Here is a 14,613-nt window from a genome sequence, read left to right as displayed (position 1 = left end):
AGCTCGAACTTGGCAATTAGGTTTGGTATATGATGATACATTTAGTGGTATCAGAACTATAGGTTTAGTTAATTCTTAGACTAAATTGAGCTCGAAATTAAGTCTAGAGGTATATGCCAAAGTCGAGTTTGAGTCGATATCTAGATGTTGATTATTAATTCCTCTATTTTATAGATGAAAATGTTCAGGGAATCGAGAAACGCTGTTGATGGTGATAATTACAGCAGTGATCACTCCATCAAAGGTGAGAATAGAATTGGGATCAAGGCACCTGGCGTAGATTCAGCCGGTGCTCGATAGAACAGAGTTGATAGACCTATCTTCTGAGGGTCATCTGCTCCGATACTCAAAACAAGATATCTCTCTAATTGGACTTGAAAGATGACATAATAATCTTTTAATTGACTTGTTAAAGTTCGATTAGACTATAGACCATTTAGATTATCTACTATTATTAGTTGTATTCTCGCATTATGATCCAAACCACATAGTGCAACTTAATATTAGTTAAACCTTAGATAATTAATGAACTAATATTTTCTTTCATTTTACTTTGTGTGCAAAAACCGTTGAGGACATTATACAAAAAATATTAATGAGAATGATGGAATTTTACTAAACCATTTTATTCAAAAATTACAAGTACATTTAACGACATCTTACACTAAAGGCACTAGACCCAAAGCATATACATCGTACTAATTATGAAAAAATCAACATGCATAAATTGCTATTTCAATTTTCGTCTAATACGGGATCAATATACATATTCAAAAATATATACTATGTGACATCAATATTATAAAATAAATATATTACACTTTTAATTAAATTAACAATTTAATCAAATGGCTAAACTATTAAAACGCCTTTAAAAACAACGCAAGTTTGAGAACAATTATTAAAACATCAAAATTTAAAATAAAATATTTCACTTATGTAAACAAGATTGAAATAAATGAAGGAAAATAATAAACTAAGATTTGATAAACATAATCTTATCAATGCATATTTTATAATAAGAAACATACAGAAAAATAGACACAAAAATTATAGTATAATTCAACTTTTACTTAGGATACATAGGCTTATACATGCCATCTGTTTGTAGGGTCTTAATCACTATATGTTATAAATATATAAATAGGAAAATTAAGATACCCTATAAATTCTTTAGGGGTTATAAGAGGATAAATTCTTTGAGGATTCGAGAGTTGAATGTATATATATTTAAGAAGTATGATGAAATCGATCAAGAATAAATAATCGAATCTATATTTTCTACTAAAATTTCTACTAAAAGGAAAAAGAATGAGAGAGGAAATTAGAATATGCTTCAATTCTTTATACTTTTGTACCTTTGAAATTTAGTCTTTTATTTTATTTTAAGGATTTTAATCCTCTACTTTCAAATTTCAAAATGCAAGTCTAATTGTTACCACGGATAAACTTATTCTATCAAAATTTAAGTTTATTATAACGTTTTTTGTTATATGACTACCAAGTAAGTATTTTATTATTTCAAATTATTGGATCAGCAAATTTAGTAGAAGAACTTTTACATTGCTAAAAATTAGACTTGAATTTTGAAATCTAGAAATAAAGGTACTAAAATTATGTAATTAAAAGTAAGAGGACTAAATTTAAAATATATAAAAAGTACACAGACTTAAAGTATATTTTAACCAATTAAGTATTAAATGAAAAAGAGTTGAAAATATCTTAAAGGTTTCGAAAGTCGAAGATAACCCTAGCTGAGACGCCCTTACATTGGCACTCTCAAACATACTTTAGTCGGCACCTCGTTGAATATAAATAAAGCCTATCCTCCTTTGTCTACCTCTCATTCGAGAGGAGAGTTTTTCTTGCAATCTTCATCCCTTTTCTCTCGCCGCCTAACTCTAAGGTTTGCTCTTCTCTCTCCGTCTTCTTTGAGATCTGTCTCTACTCTCTATTTAGATCCTTAACTGTTCATCTGTTATTGGTTTTTAATCGTTTCTAGTCGTAGATCCTGTTTTCATTTTCATTTTGAATCTGTTTAGTAGTAAACTATGCACTTACTTCGCTCTTAGGAAAAGGGTTGTACTTCTATGGTCTTTTCTTTTCATTTCTTTTTCATATTTTCTGTGTATAGTATAGCCAATATGAACTTAGATCTCGAGATATTCGTTTTTTCAATTGGATGAGTTTTGGGGTTTTGAGATTTTGCTGATTCCTCATGTTTTCATTCAGCTTGGAAGATTAAGAACTTTGTTTTTGTTTGATGGGCAGGTTTTGATTGTTCAGTGTAATTTAAAGACAAGTCAAGATGGTGAGCTCTCTCAATATAATACGTGTTTCTTCTTTTGCTGAGTTTTTTTTTAGTTTTAGTTTAAGTTTTTGCTGTGTATGTTTTTTAATTCGATTTATGTTGGATATGTTACAGGTGAAGTTTACAGCTGAGGAGCTTCGTGCTATCATGGACCGGAAGCACAACATCCGTAATATGTCTGTTATTGCCCATGTGGATCATGGTATGTTTTTAATTCTTGTGGATTGTCAGTTTATCACTGAATCTGAGCTAAAATGTCAAACTTGTTAGTATACTTTAATGTTTTGGTTAATGCTGTTTTTGTCCATGTGTCATCACTTCATTTATGAAATTTCATCTGGGTAAGCTTTTTCAAAAGATCAGTAATGGTAAAATGAACAAGTAAGCTTTAAAAGTTATGCTAGAATAGTTACAAATGAAATCCAGTTTAGTTTGTTAGCGTAGAAGTATTTCAGGTCTTGATAATAGAAATTGTTAATATGTTATTGTGCTGTTTTATGGTGTTGAATTTTTTGGGCTTCATTTATTGATTTATTTATTGGGATATGCAGGGAAATCTACTCTTACTGATTCGCTTGTGGCTGCTGCTGGTATCATTGCACAAGAAGTTGCTGGTGATGTTCGTATGACAGATACCCGTGCCGATGAGGCTGAGCGTGGTATCACAATTAAGTCTACTGGCATCTCTCTGTATTATGAAATGAGTGATGATTCTTTGAAGAGCTACAAAGGAGAGAGGCAAGGGAATGAGTACCTCATCAATCTTATTGATTCACCTGGGCACGTTGACTTTTCATCTGAGGTCACAGCTGCACTTCGTATTACTGATGGTGCCCTTGTGGTCGTTGACTGTATTGAAGGTGTCTGTGTCCAAACAGAGACTGTCCTCCGTCAGGCTCTTGGAGAAAGGATCAGGCCTGTCTTGACTGTTAACAAGATGGATAGGTGCTTCCTTGAGCTTCAGGTTGATGGAGAGGAGGCTTACCAGACATTCCAGAGAGTGATCGAAAATGCCAACGTCATCATGGCCACCTATGAAGATCCTCTTCTTGGTGATGTTCAAGTCTACCCTGAGAAGGGAACAGTTGCCTTCTCTGCTGGTTTGCATGGTTGGGCTTTTACCTTGACCAACTTTGCTAAAATGTATGCCTCAAAGTTTGGAGTCGATGAGTCCAAAATGATGGAAAGGCTTTGGGGTGAGAACTTTTTTGATCCAGCTACCAGGAAATGGACCACCAAGAACACTGGCACTGCCACCTGCAAGCGTGGTTTTGTTCAATTCTGTTATGAGCCCATCAAGCAGATCATCAACACTTGTATGAATGACCAGAAAGATAAGCTATGGCCCATGCTACAAAAGCTTGGTGTCACCATGAAGTCTGAAGAGAAGGACTTGATGGGTAAGGCCCTCATGAAGCGTGTTATGCAGACCTGGCTTCCTGCAAGCAGTGCTCTCCTGGAAATGATGATCTTTCACCTACCCTCTCCTAGCGTGGCTCAGAAATATCGTGTTGAGAACTTGTATGAGGGTCCTCTTGATGATGTCTATGCCAATGCTATTAGGAACTGTGATCCTGAGGGTCCTCTTATGCTTTATGTTTCAAAGATGATTCCCGCTTCTGATAAGGGTAGGTTCTTTGCTTTCGGTCGTGTCTTTTCTGGCAGAGTTGCAACTGGTTTGAAGGTCAGAATCATGGGTCCAAACTATGTACCTGGGGAGAAGAAAGACTTGTATGTAAAGAGTGTACAGAGAACTGTGATTTGGATGGGAAAGAAGCAGGAGACAGTTGAGGACGTTCCTTGTGGTAATACAGTTGCCATGGTTGGTTTGGATCAGTTCATCACCAAGAATGCTACATTGACCAATGAGAAGGAAGTTGATGCCCACCCAATTCGTGCCATGAAGTTTTCTGTCTCCCCTGTTGTCCGTGTTGCTGTTCAGTGCAAGGTTGCATCAGATCTTCCCAAACTTGTTGAAGGGTTGAAGCGTTTGGCCAAGTCTGATCCTATGGTTGTCTGTACCATTGAAGAGTCTGGTGAACACATTGTTGCTGGTGCTGGAGAGCTCCACCTTGAGATCTGTCTCAAGGATTTACAAGAAGATTTCATGGGTGGTGCTGAGATCGTCAAGTCAGACCCGGTTGTGTCCTTCCGTGAGACTGTCCTTGAGAGGTCTTGCAGGACTGTGATGAGCAAGTCTCCTAACAAGCACAACCGTCTGTACATGGAAGCTCGACCCTTGGAGGAAGGTCTTGCTGAGGCCATTGATGAAGGTCGTATTGGTCCAAGAGATGATCCCAAGGTTCGTTCCAAGATTTTGGCCGAGGAGTATGGTTGGGACAAAGATCTTGCTAAGAAGATTTGGTGTTTCGGCCCTGAGACAACTGGTCCTAACATGGTGGTTGATATGTGTAAAGGAGTTCAATACCTTAATGAAATCAAGGACTCTGTAGTTGCGGGGTTCCAGTGGGCATCAAAGGAAGGTGCGATAGCTGAAGAGAACATGAGGGGTATCTGCTTTGAAGTCTGTGATGTGGTTCTCCATGCTGATGCTATCCACAGAGGTGGTGGTCAAATCATTCCAACTGCCAGGAGGGTTTTCTATGCTTCTCAGCTTACGGCCAAACCAAGGCTTCTGGAGCCTGTTTACTTGGTTGAGATTCAAGCCCCTGAGCAGGCACTTGGTGGTATTTACAGTGTTCTTAACCAGAAGCGTGGACATGTGTTTGAGGAGATGCAGAGGCCTGGTACTCCACTTTACAACATCAAGGCCTACCTTCCAGTTATTGAGTCTTTTGGATTCTCCAGCACTCTGAGGGCTGCAACCTCCGGACAGGCTTTCCCACAATGTGTGTTTGATCACTGGGATATGATGTCATCAGATCCATTGGAACCGGGTTCCCAGGCAGCAGGCCATGTTGCTGAGATCCGTAAGAGGAAGGGATTGAAGGAGCAGATGACCCCACTTTCTGAGTACGAGGACAAGCTGTAAGGTTGAGAATAACTCAGCTTCTGCCGCTATATTTTCTGCTGCAATTTAGTTTTGTTTCGGTGTCTGTCTCTTAATGTTTTTGTTAGTAGTTTTGGGGTGCCTTCACCCATACAATCTTATCATGCAAGGTCATTTCAGTCTTTTTCAGACGCTTTTTTACAATGTACTTCGCCCTCCATCTGTGTTGTTAATTTTTATTGTTTCGATGAAATGTATTTGAGTCAACATTGATCGTCTTAAACCTATATTTTTCTTTTACCTTCATAACTGTTTTGACATCCATTTACATACACTGCCGGTCGCCGTTACTATGTTTTAATTTAATAATTTTTTTTAAAAAAAACTTTAATTTACATAAATTTATAGATTATTAAAATAAATTCAAATTGTGATGTATCATATATACAAATGAACTTCAATTAATATTTACTGTATATATTCGATTTATTCATAGTTAATTAAAATAATAAATAATAATATCTAAGAACTTTTCAATCGTAAAAACAGAATTTTATAATAAACAAAATTTAATCAACTTGAGTATAAAGCTTATTAAATTAGTCTTTACTGATTAAAATTCTTGTTAACTGAACCGGTTCAAATTGTGTTACTGCCGGCATCATAATGATCATATTTAAATGAATCAGCAAAAGCAAGCACAGGAGGAGAAACCATAAGAATGGCAATCAAAGACGACGAGACAGCCATGACTGAAACTATTTACCCTGCAAATGTGTAGACTAAGAGAATATTGCAGGCTATCCTACATAACGGCTTTAATAAGGGAAAAAAATTGGTGTAACAAAGCCATTAGTGACTCATGAAAAATGTAGAAACTGCTAGCACGACTCATGCCATGCGATTGTGGACTTGGCTACCACCAAGTAACGTGCATAATTGCCAACATTACGAAGGCCATGTACACCAAATATCATGCAATCACACAGGTTTTAGCCTTATATTCCAAACAATGACATTGTGTGACACTTCATTGTGGAATAAACACTAATAACTTATTTAAATAATAATTAATTATAAATAAAAACATGAGATTTTAAGATGTTCTTTTTATGTATAATAATGATTTGGACTCAAGAAAAAAAGTGAACACTCAACCCATAGATAACAATTTAAAGTTTCTAATATTAATATTTGTTTGTAATAATTATATTTAGTTATATTAAATAAAATTATTGATAAATTTTATTTTATTTAATAATGATGATGTATAATATTATTATTTATTAATGATAACTGAGACCCATGCATCCATACATTATAACCTAAAAATCAAGCATTAATTTAATTTTCTATGTTAAAAGATAGAACTTGTTTGAAAAGGTATTAATCTGAAATAAGATAATTGACTAATATTTTATATTAACTTCTTTACTTGTATTTAATATTTTTAGTCATTCTTCAAAACAAGGTTAATTTTCCAAAATTTAAGGTTTTATTTTACTTTTCAATAATTTAATTATGTTTATTAACTCTTACAAATTAACTCTTGTAATTGGATAAAGATTGGGATTGATACCCACTCCACTACAACAAATATGAAAATATGGAAAGAAGATAGGAAAATATGCAGAAATAGAACAACGATGAAACTGTGAAGATAAATATAAAGAAATAAAACAACAAATCACAGTTAATTGGTCTCTTATTTACACCATAACTATAAACATATGAATACTACCAAATTAAACTGATATGAATAACGTTGAAGAGATTATAACCAATTAACTAAACTCATCAATCATTGTCGATCAAGAAATCCCATTTTCTTTTACACTCAACCTATAATTTAGATTATTAAAAAATTAAATTATGAAAATACTAAACAATAACATTTAACATTTAATTAATTACAACAAAAAAAGTAAAATAAGAATATTTTCACCTCTATCAACTCGAATATACCATGAGAAAGAACTCTTTTCAGATCAAATATTCGAATCCGAGTTAATAAAACCGAAAAACTTATCTTAATTAGCAGGTAAAGTTAGAGATAGATTTTGATCACTCAACGATTGATCAACACTTTCCTCTGCGACTTCGTTGTTCATAAACTCCTCCTTATTTTTTCTGTTAATATAACGATGGATAACGGTATCCGAATCCGGAAACATGGATACTTTCCCCTTCTTAGAGATGACAACAATGGCGACTCTTGCCCCACATAGTGTTGAAAGTTCAGCAGCTTTCTTGAACAAGGAACATCTACGTTTTGAGGTTGCTATTTTTGTCCCTCTTAAATTCTCCGATGCCATTGAACCAAAATATAAGTTTTTTTTTCCGATGATTAGTCGCTTACTTTTTTAGAAAACATCCATCATAAAAGAATCAATTACGACTACGAGTGAAAACTTAGTTTCAACCAAAAAAATTTATAAATTTTTCTTTACTTATGGTAATGAATAATATAGGGTTAGGCTTCTAAAGTACATACATCAGACTTTTATATATTAATATTTTTGGTAACTGTTTGGGTAGGATTATAACTTTTAATTTACTTGTTTATCAAAGCAAAAAAAAAAACCAAAAATAATAATTTTCCTTATTATTATTTATAAAAATATATATTTTCTAAATTTTGTTGTTAATTTTAGGTAAAATAAAGAGGTAGTAAAAGGTAACTAAAACAGTCTTTCCTTTTTAAAACTAATCATCAATTTCTAATAAAACAAGTAATTATGTTTTAAGGTTTATCTATTTAGTTAGGCGTGTGCATCTTATATATCCTCTAAATGCTATGATGATATTAAAGTTTATTTTCTTTAACTGTTTAATTCTTGGGTTTTCTTGGTGTTAGCAATGGATGAAGCAAGACCAGGAAGAAGAGGGACCGGTCGAAGAAGGATTGAGCTTAAGCGAATACCAAACCAAAAGAAACGATGGGTGACTTTTTCGAAGCGGAAAAAGGGTTTACTAAGCAAAGCTGCTCGATTGTCATCGATCACTGGGGAAGACATTGGTGTTGTCATTATTTCAGAGCAAGGTAGGTTTCATACTTCCGATAACGCCGATGCAGTTATTGATCGTTATCTGTCGATAGAAGCTGGTAAAGATAATAATGGTGATGGTCGTAACGATGATGCCGGTACTTCTAACCAAGGAATTGTTGAAGATGATAATAACTATGATGATGGTGTTACTCTTCGTCTTTTTCCTCAAGAAATTGGTCAAGATGATGATCATAATGATGATGGGAGATTTGGGAATGGAAGAGTGATGGATACGCAAGGGTTGAACTTGAACCAGTGGGATAATGTTTGGAAGATCAATGAAGGGGAGATTAAGGGTGAGAATTGTTTCATTGATCTAAATAAACCTCCTCACAATGATGACGATGATGGTGCTGGTGATGATACGATGATCCATTTTCTTTGAGAGCAGTATAGGGCTTTTGATATTGAGTTTCCTCTTGTTATCTTTTTCTTGTAATCTTTTAGAAATTGAAGGCTAGTTTGATTTAAACAATTCTTTGAAAGTAGTAAAGGGTTTGTGATGATGAATTTTCTTACCTGCAGTTGCATCCTTCAATAAAATCCTAGTAACCATTAGGGACTGATTTAGGTCCAGAGGTGAAGAAGAAAGGCCCCAATGAATACAACTTGGTATGCTTCTGATTCAAAACACGATAGCCTGAAAAAGGAGGACCACTTATCCCTTTGTTCACATCTGTTGGAACATTGCAGCTTTCTAATGGAGACTTTTCAAGGAAAGCCTTGCAATCTTTAAGGTTTAAAGCAGATAATGTTGTAAAGAAGTAACCCTTTGCATCAGTTACTACACTGCATATTGGGACAGTTTTGCCCAGCCCAACCTCATCAACTGCTACACATTTTACTTTTGCTGAAGCCCCTGCAATCATGGGATATATTAAATAAGAAAATTTCTGTTAGTAAAAAGCGTGAACAGAATTGAACCAAAGTTAGTACTATATACACAATGTTCAAAGCTGCATTACCTACCATGGGATAGTAATTAGAACCTAATTTGTATAAAACGATCCCTTCAACACCAATGGAGAGTAGCTCCGATCCCTTCAACACCAATGGAGAGTAGCTCTTCTTTCTCTTTGTTGAAAGCTGGACTGCAATGCAACATGGAACCAGCAGCCAGCTACTGTCAAGCTTAGCAGCAGCAAAGTAACTAGAAGTGCAGCATTGAAGCCTGACCGAATGCAACAGTTGCTTAGTTGATTTTGTTTTAATGTAATCTTGCTTAGTTACAAATTTGTGTATGAAAGTTAGTAGGATTAGTCTTTGATGTAATGGCTGATTGGTCAGCTACTTTTGTGTATGATTTTAGCTATAATCTAGTCTTGTATTAGTTGGGGCAGTTAAACAATTAGGTAACTGTCAAGCTGATTTTTGTAACTCCTTATATTTCAAAATTTGAATGAAATACATGGTTGTTCAGTTACATTTTTGTTGTGTGTTCAAGTTCTGCTTGTTGTTTTCATTTTCATTTTCATTTTCTTTTGCTTCGATTTTTCATTGGTTTTGCTTTGCAAATCTCTTATTGTTGTTGCCAAAGTTCCAACAAATGGTATCATGAGCCCAAGTCTTTGAGGGACCTCTGTTATTGGTTGTATTTTGTCAAAAGCAAAGCTTAAAAAAGGGAAAATCGAAGGCTTGAATTCAGTCTAGCAAAATGAGTTTCACTCCACCTCCACCACCTGTGTTCACTGGAGAAAACTATCACATTTGGATAGTTAAAATGAAGACTTACCTCCAGGCACATGATCTATGGAGTGTGATTGAAAACGATGCTGAACCACCTCCATTGAGAGCAAATCCAACCATTGCTCAAATGAGGCAGCATGCTGAGGAGCGAGCCAAGAAGTACAAGGCTATGGCCTGTTTGCAGAATGGTGTGTCTGATGTGATCTTCACTCGTATCATGGCCTGTGACTCACCTAAACAGGCTTGGGATAAGCTGAAGGAGGAGTTTATGGGGACTGACAAAATGAGGCAGCAGCAAGTGATCAATCTCAGGAGAGATTTTAAAAATCTGAAGATGAAGAAGTCTGAGACCATCAAGCAGTACTCAAACAGGATAATGACCATTTTCAATAGCATAAGGCTCCTTGGAATGGACTTTAGTGAGAGCAGAGTTGTTGAAAAAGTCATTACAACTCTCTCTGAGAAATTCGAGTCAAAGATCTCTTCACTTGAAGACTCGAGGGACTTATCAGCCATCTCACTATTTAAGCTGATAAATTCCCTGTATGCACTTGAGCAAAGGAGAGCAAATAGGCAGAAAGAACAGTTTGAAGGTGCTTTCCAGGCAAAATCCAGTGAAGGCTCGAGTTTGAATGTGAAAGGCAAAAAGCCTTGGCACAATAGGAGAGACAAATCAAGAAGAGATGAAGGAAAAATGGTGTTTCCACCATGTGCTTACTACAAGAAAATAACATATTCAGAGAAGTATTGCTGGTATAGGCCAGACATTCAATGAAGGAAATGCAAACAGTTTGGTCATGTGGAGAAGGTGTGCAAAGGCAAGGCAAAGGAGGCTGCTCAGCAACAAGCTCGACCTACTAAAGATCTACAAGCTCAGGAGGAGCATGTGTTTATAGCATCCTGTTTTGTTGGCACAACAAAAGCCAGCAGTGATTGGCTAGTAGACAGTGGCTGCTCACACCATATGGCATCTGATGCAAAGTTGTTCAAGGACCTTGACAGGACCTTCACCTCAAATATTAGAATTGGAGATGGGAAGCTGATTGAGGCCAAGGGCAAAGGCAATGTGCTGGTAAGCACTGGTTTAGGTAACAAACTAATCACTGATGCGCTCTTTGTACCTGACATAGACCAGAATCTGCTTAGTGTGGGCCAATTAGTAGAAAAGGGCTATACTTTAGTCTTTAAAGATGGCTGTTGCATTGTACAAGACTCACTTGGTCAGGAGCTAGTTACGGTGGCCATGACTGATAGGTGCTTCATGCTGGATGTAAGTCAAGTAGAAAGAAAGGCATACACCAGCCTTGCTGTTAGCACTGATCTATGGCATTGGAGATTAGGCCATGCTAATTTTAGATCCCTTGATTTGTTGCATAGGCTAAATTTGGTTGAAGACATGTCTAAAATTGAAGCTAGTGGGACTGTTTATGAGGTTTGTCAGCTTGGTAAGCAGGCTAGATTGCCTTTTCCTGCTGACAGTGCTTGGAGAGCTCAAGAAAGGCTCGAATTGGTGCATTCTAATGTTTGTGGTCCTATGAAAACATCTTCAATCAGTGACAATAAGTATTTTGTTCTGTTTATAGATGATTTAACAAGGCTTTGTTGGGTTTATTTTTTGAGGCAGAAGTCAAAAGTGTTTGAGGCCTTCTGCAAGTTTAAAGCATTTGTTGAGAACCAATCTAGTTGTAAAATTAAAGCCTTGAGGACTGATAATGGCTCTGAATATGTGTCTGATAGATTTCAGAAGCTGTGTGAAAGTGCTGAGATTCATCATCAGCTAACAACTGTCTATACTCCTCAACAGAATGGAGTATGTGAGAGGAAGAACAGAACTGTGCTTGATATGGCCAGATGTCAGCTATTTCAGAGCAAACTTCCAAGCCAATTTTGGGCTGAGGCAGTTAACACCTCAGTATACTTGCTCAACAGATTGCCAACTCGAACAGTCAAGGATAAAACTCCTTTTGAGGCTTGGCATGGAGTCAAACCAGTTGTAGCACACTTGAAAGTATTTGGTTGTGTGTGTTATGCTCATGTTCCAGTGGAAAAGAGAACTAAGCTCGAGAGCAGAGCTGTTCCAGGAATTTTTGTTGGCTATAGCAGTAACAAGAAGGGTTATAGGGTGTATGATCCATCAACAAAGAAGATTTTAGTCAGCAGAGATGTGAAGTTTGATGAAGATAGGGTATGGAGCTGGAATGGTGCTGAAGCAGGCTTGTTTGAAGAGAATCAGTTGGATTTGGTTACTGAACCTACAGAAGAAGGACCAAATGTTGATGCTATTGATGATACACCAGTGAGAGGCACTAGAACCTTAGCTGATGTTTACCAAAGGTGCAATGTTGCTGTAGTTGAGCCTACTGACTATGAGGAGGCTGTCAAGGATAGGAACTGGAAGAAGGCAATGGAAGCTAAATTGGAGATGATCAACAAGAACCAGACATGGGAATTAGTGAACAAACCAGACCACAAGAAGGTCATAGGTGTTAAATGGGTGTTTAGAGTCAAATACAATGTTGATGGCTCATTGAACAAGCACAAGGTTAGGCTTGTGGTGAAAGGCTACAGTCAGCAGTCTGGAGTTGACTTTATGGAGACATTTGCTCCAGTTGCAAGATTGGACACAATCAAGCTTCTATTTGCTTTAGTTGCTCAGAAACAGTGGAAGGTTCACCAATTGGATATGAAATCAGCAATTTTGAATGGTTTTCTCAAAGAGGAGATATTTATCGAGCAAACAAATGGATTTAAGGTTGCTGGACATGAAGACAAGGTGTACAGGCTGAGAAAGGAACTTTATGGCCTAAAGCAGGCACCAAGGGCCTGGTATGACAGGGTTGACACCTACCTGTCCAAGCTCGGGTTTGAGAAAAGTGCTAGTGAACCTACACTTTATGTAAAGAAGTCAGAATGTGAGACTTTGCTGATTGTTTCTCTGTATGTAGATGATCTACTAGTGACAGGGAGCAAAAATGAGCTTATTGATGAATTCAAAGTCCAAATGCAACAAGTATTTGAGATGATTGACTTGGGGATCATGACTTACTTCCTTGGTATGGAAGTGCATCAATCTGATCGAGGCATCTTCATCAGCCAACACACATTTGCTTCGAAGATCCTTGATAAATTCTGCATGCAGAACTGTAAAACAGTCAGCACACCAGTGGCTCAAGGTGAAGAACTGACTAGTAATGGTGATCAGGAAAGGGTTGATGAAAGACACTATTGAAGCCTAGTAGGTTGCCTGTTATATCTAACAACAACTAGGCCAGATATTATGTTTGGTGTCAGCTTGCTATCGAGATTCATGCACTGCTGTAATGAAGCTCACTTGAAAGCAGCAAAAAGGGTCCTTAGATACATTAAAGGGGCTGCAAGGTTTGGTGTGATGTTTGAAAGAGGAAAAGAGCTGAGACTTGAAGGATACTCAGATAGTGACTGGGCAGGTTCTCTTGATGACATGAAGAGTACCTCTGGCTACTTCTTCACACTTGGATCGAGTGTGTTTTGTTGGAGTTCGAAGAAGCAACAGACTATTGCTCAGTCCACAGCTGAAGCAGAGTACATTGCAACTGCAGCAGCTGTCAATCAGGCCATATGGCTCAAGAAACTCCTTCAAGACCTTAATGAAAACCAAGCTGAAGCAACTGAGATTTGGGTGGACAATCAATCAGCAGTTGCTATAGCTAAAACCCCTGTGTTTCATGGTAAGACTAAGCACTTTAAGATTAAACTTCATTTTGTTCGAGAGGCTGAGCAAACAAACGAAGTCAGCCTATTTCATTGCAGCTCAAGGGCACAATTGGCTGACATGTTGACTAAGCCCTTGGATGCTACTCGATTTGAAGCCTTGAGAAGTGCAATTGGTATGTGTTGCATACAGTCCAAGGAGGAGTGTTGAAAGCTGGACTGCAATGCAACATGGAACCAGCAGCCAACTACTGTCAAGCTTAGCAATAGCAAAGCGACTGGAAGTGCAGCATTGAAGCCTGACCGAATGCAACAGTTGCTTAGTTGATTTTGTTTTAATGTAATCTTGCTTAGTTACAAATTTGTGTAAGAAAGTTAGTAGGATTAGTCTTTGATGTAATGGCTAATTGGTCAGCTACTTTTGTGTATGATTTTAGCTATAATCTAGTCTTGTATTAGTTGGGGCAGTTAAACAATTAGGTAACTGTCAAGCTTATTTTTGTAACTCCTTATATTTCAAAATTTGAATGAAATACATGGTTGTTCAGTTGCATTTTTGTTGTGTGCTCAAGTTCTGCTTGCTGTTTTCATTTTTATTTTCTTTTGCTTCGATTTTTTATTGGTTTTGCTTTGCAAATCTGTTATTGCTGTTGCCAAAGTTCCAACACTCTTTAGGCTTTTCTTCTTCTGGTTTTGTTTGAACAATGTATGGTTGTCTTTCATATTTAGCCTTCCTTTTCTCTTCTTCTAGCTTGGGATTGCAGGTGTATTTTTTTTGCTTCCTAATTAGGCTTGTCATTAGTGTTTGGTTTGGCATCATGGTCGGGTTTTACTTCACCTTCTGACTTTGGCTTGTAATCAGTTCTTTCATACTAGCTGTGCTTTGAAGTTGAACCATACTCAACCTCTGCTTCTACTTCTACTTC

At 36.8% G+C, this 14,613-nt stretch overlaps 3 protein-coding genes across 3 annotated transcripts; 2 read left to right on the top strand and 1 right to left on the bottom strand.

Annotated features, from left to right (window-relative positions):
- The first annotated feature begins 1,759 nt into the window (after positions 1-1,759).
- Positions 1,760-5,544, top strand: LOC105766251 (elongation factor 2). The gene is made up of 4 exons (XM_012585628.2): positions 1,760-1,906; positions 2,272-2,311; positions 2,426-2,513; positions 2,863-5,544. Exons 2-4 carry the CDS (start codon positions 2,309-2,311, stop codon positions 5,301-5,303), a joined length of 2,532 nt encoding a protein of 843 aa, XP_012441082.1. The 5' UTR covers positions 1,760-1,906; positions 2,272-2,308; the 3' UTR covers positions 5,304-5,544.
- Positions 5,545-8,120: 2,576 nt separating this feature from the next.
- On the top strand, positions 8,121-8,696 carry LOC105767098 (agamous-like MADS-box protein AGL12). Its single transcript, XM_012586622.1, has one exon. The coding sequence runs from the start codon at positions 8,121-8,123 to the stop codon at positions 8,694-8,696; it is 576 nt and encodes a 191-aa protein (XP_012442076.1).
- Positions 8,697-8,856: 160 nt separating this feature from the next.
- LOC105767097 (protein SEED AND ROOT HAIR PROTECTIVE PROTEIN-like) lies at positions 8,857-10,117 on the bottom strand. The gene is made up of 3 exons (XM_012586621.2): positions 10,044-10,117; positions 9,277-9,482; positions 8,857-9,170 (listed from the first exon to the last, which is right to left on the bottom strand). Exons 1-3 carry the CDS (start codon positions 10,115-10,117, stop codon positions 8,857-8,859), a joined length of 594 nt encoding a protein of 197 aa, XP_012442075.2.
- Positions 10,118-14,613: the final 4,496 nt, after the last annotated feature.

The sequence above is a fragment of the Gossypium raimondii genome, chromosome 5 (assembly GCF_025698545.1).
Source record: "Gossypium raimondii isolate GPD5lz chromosome 5, ASM2569854v1, whole genome shotgun sequence".
Classification (NCBI taxonomy): Eukaryota; Viridiplantae; Streptophyta; class Magnoliopsida; order Malvales; family Malvaceae; genus Gossypium; species Gossypium raimondii.
The sequence above is the reverse complement of the archived record's forward strand: the minus strand, read 5'-3'. Positions and strand labels throughout refer to the sequence as shown.

Bases quoted from the DNA above. Each gene is read 5' to 3' on its own strand.
- LOC105767097 (XM_012586621.2), bottom strand. From the start codon at position 10,117: ATGGTTGGATTTGCTCTCAATGGAGGTGGTTCAGCATCGTTTTCAATC. The intron at 9,483-10,043 runs GTAAGTCTTCAT...GCATTCGGTCAG, and splicing joins CATAGATCATGTGCCTGGAG to GCTTCAATGCTGCACTTCTA. The intron at 9,171-9,276 runs GTAATGCAGCTT...CCATGATTGCAG, and splicing joins TAATTACTATCCCATGGTAG to GGGCTTCAGCAAAAGTAAAA.
- LOC105767098 (XM_012586622.1), top strand. From the start codon at position 8,121: ATGGATGAAGCAAGACCAGGAAGAAGAGGGACCGGTCGAAGAAGGATT.
- LOC105766251 (XM_012585628.2), top strand. The intron at 2,514-2,862 runs GTATGTTTTTAA...TGGGATATGCAG, and splicing joins TATTGCCCATGTGGATCATG to GGAAATCTACTCTTACTGAT.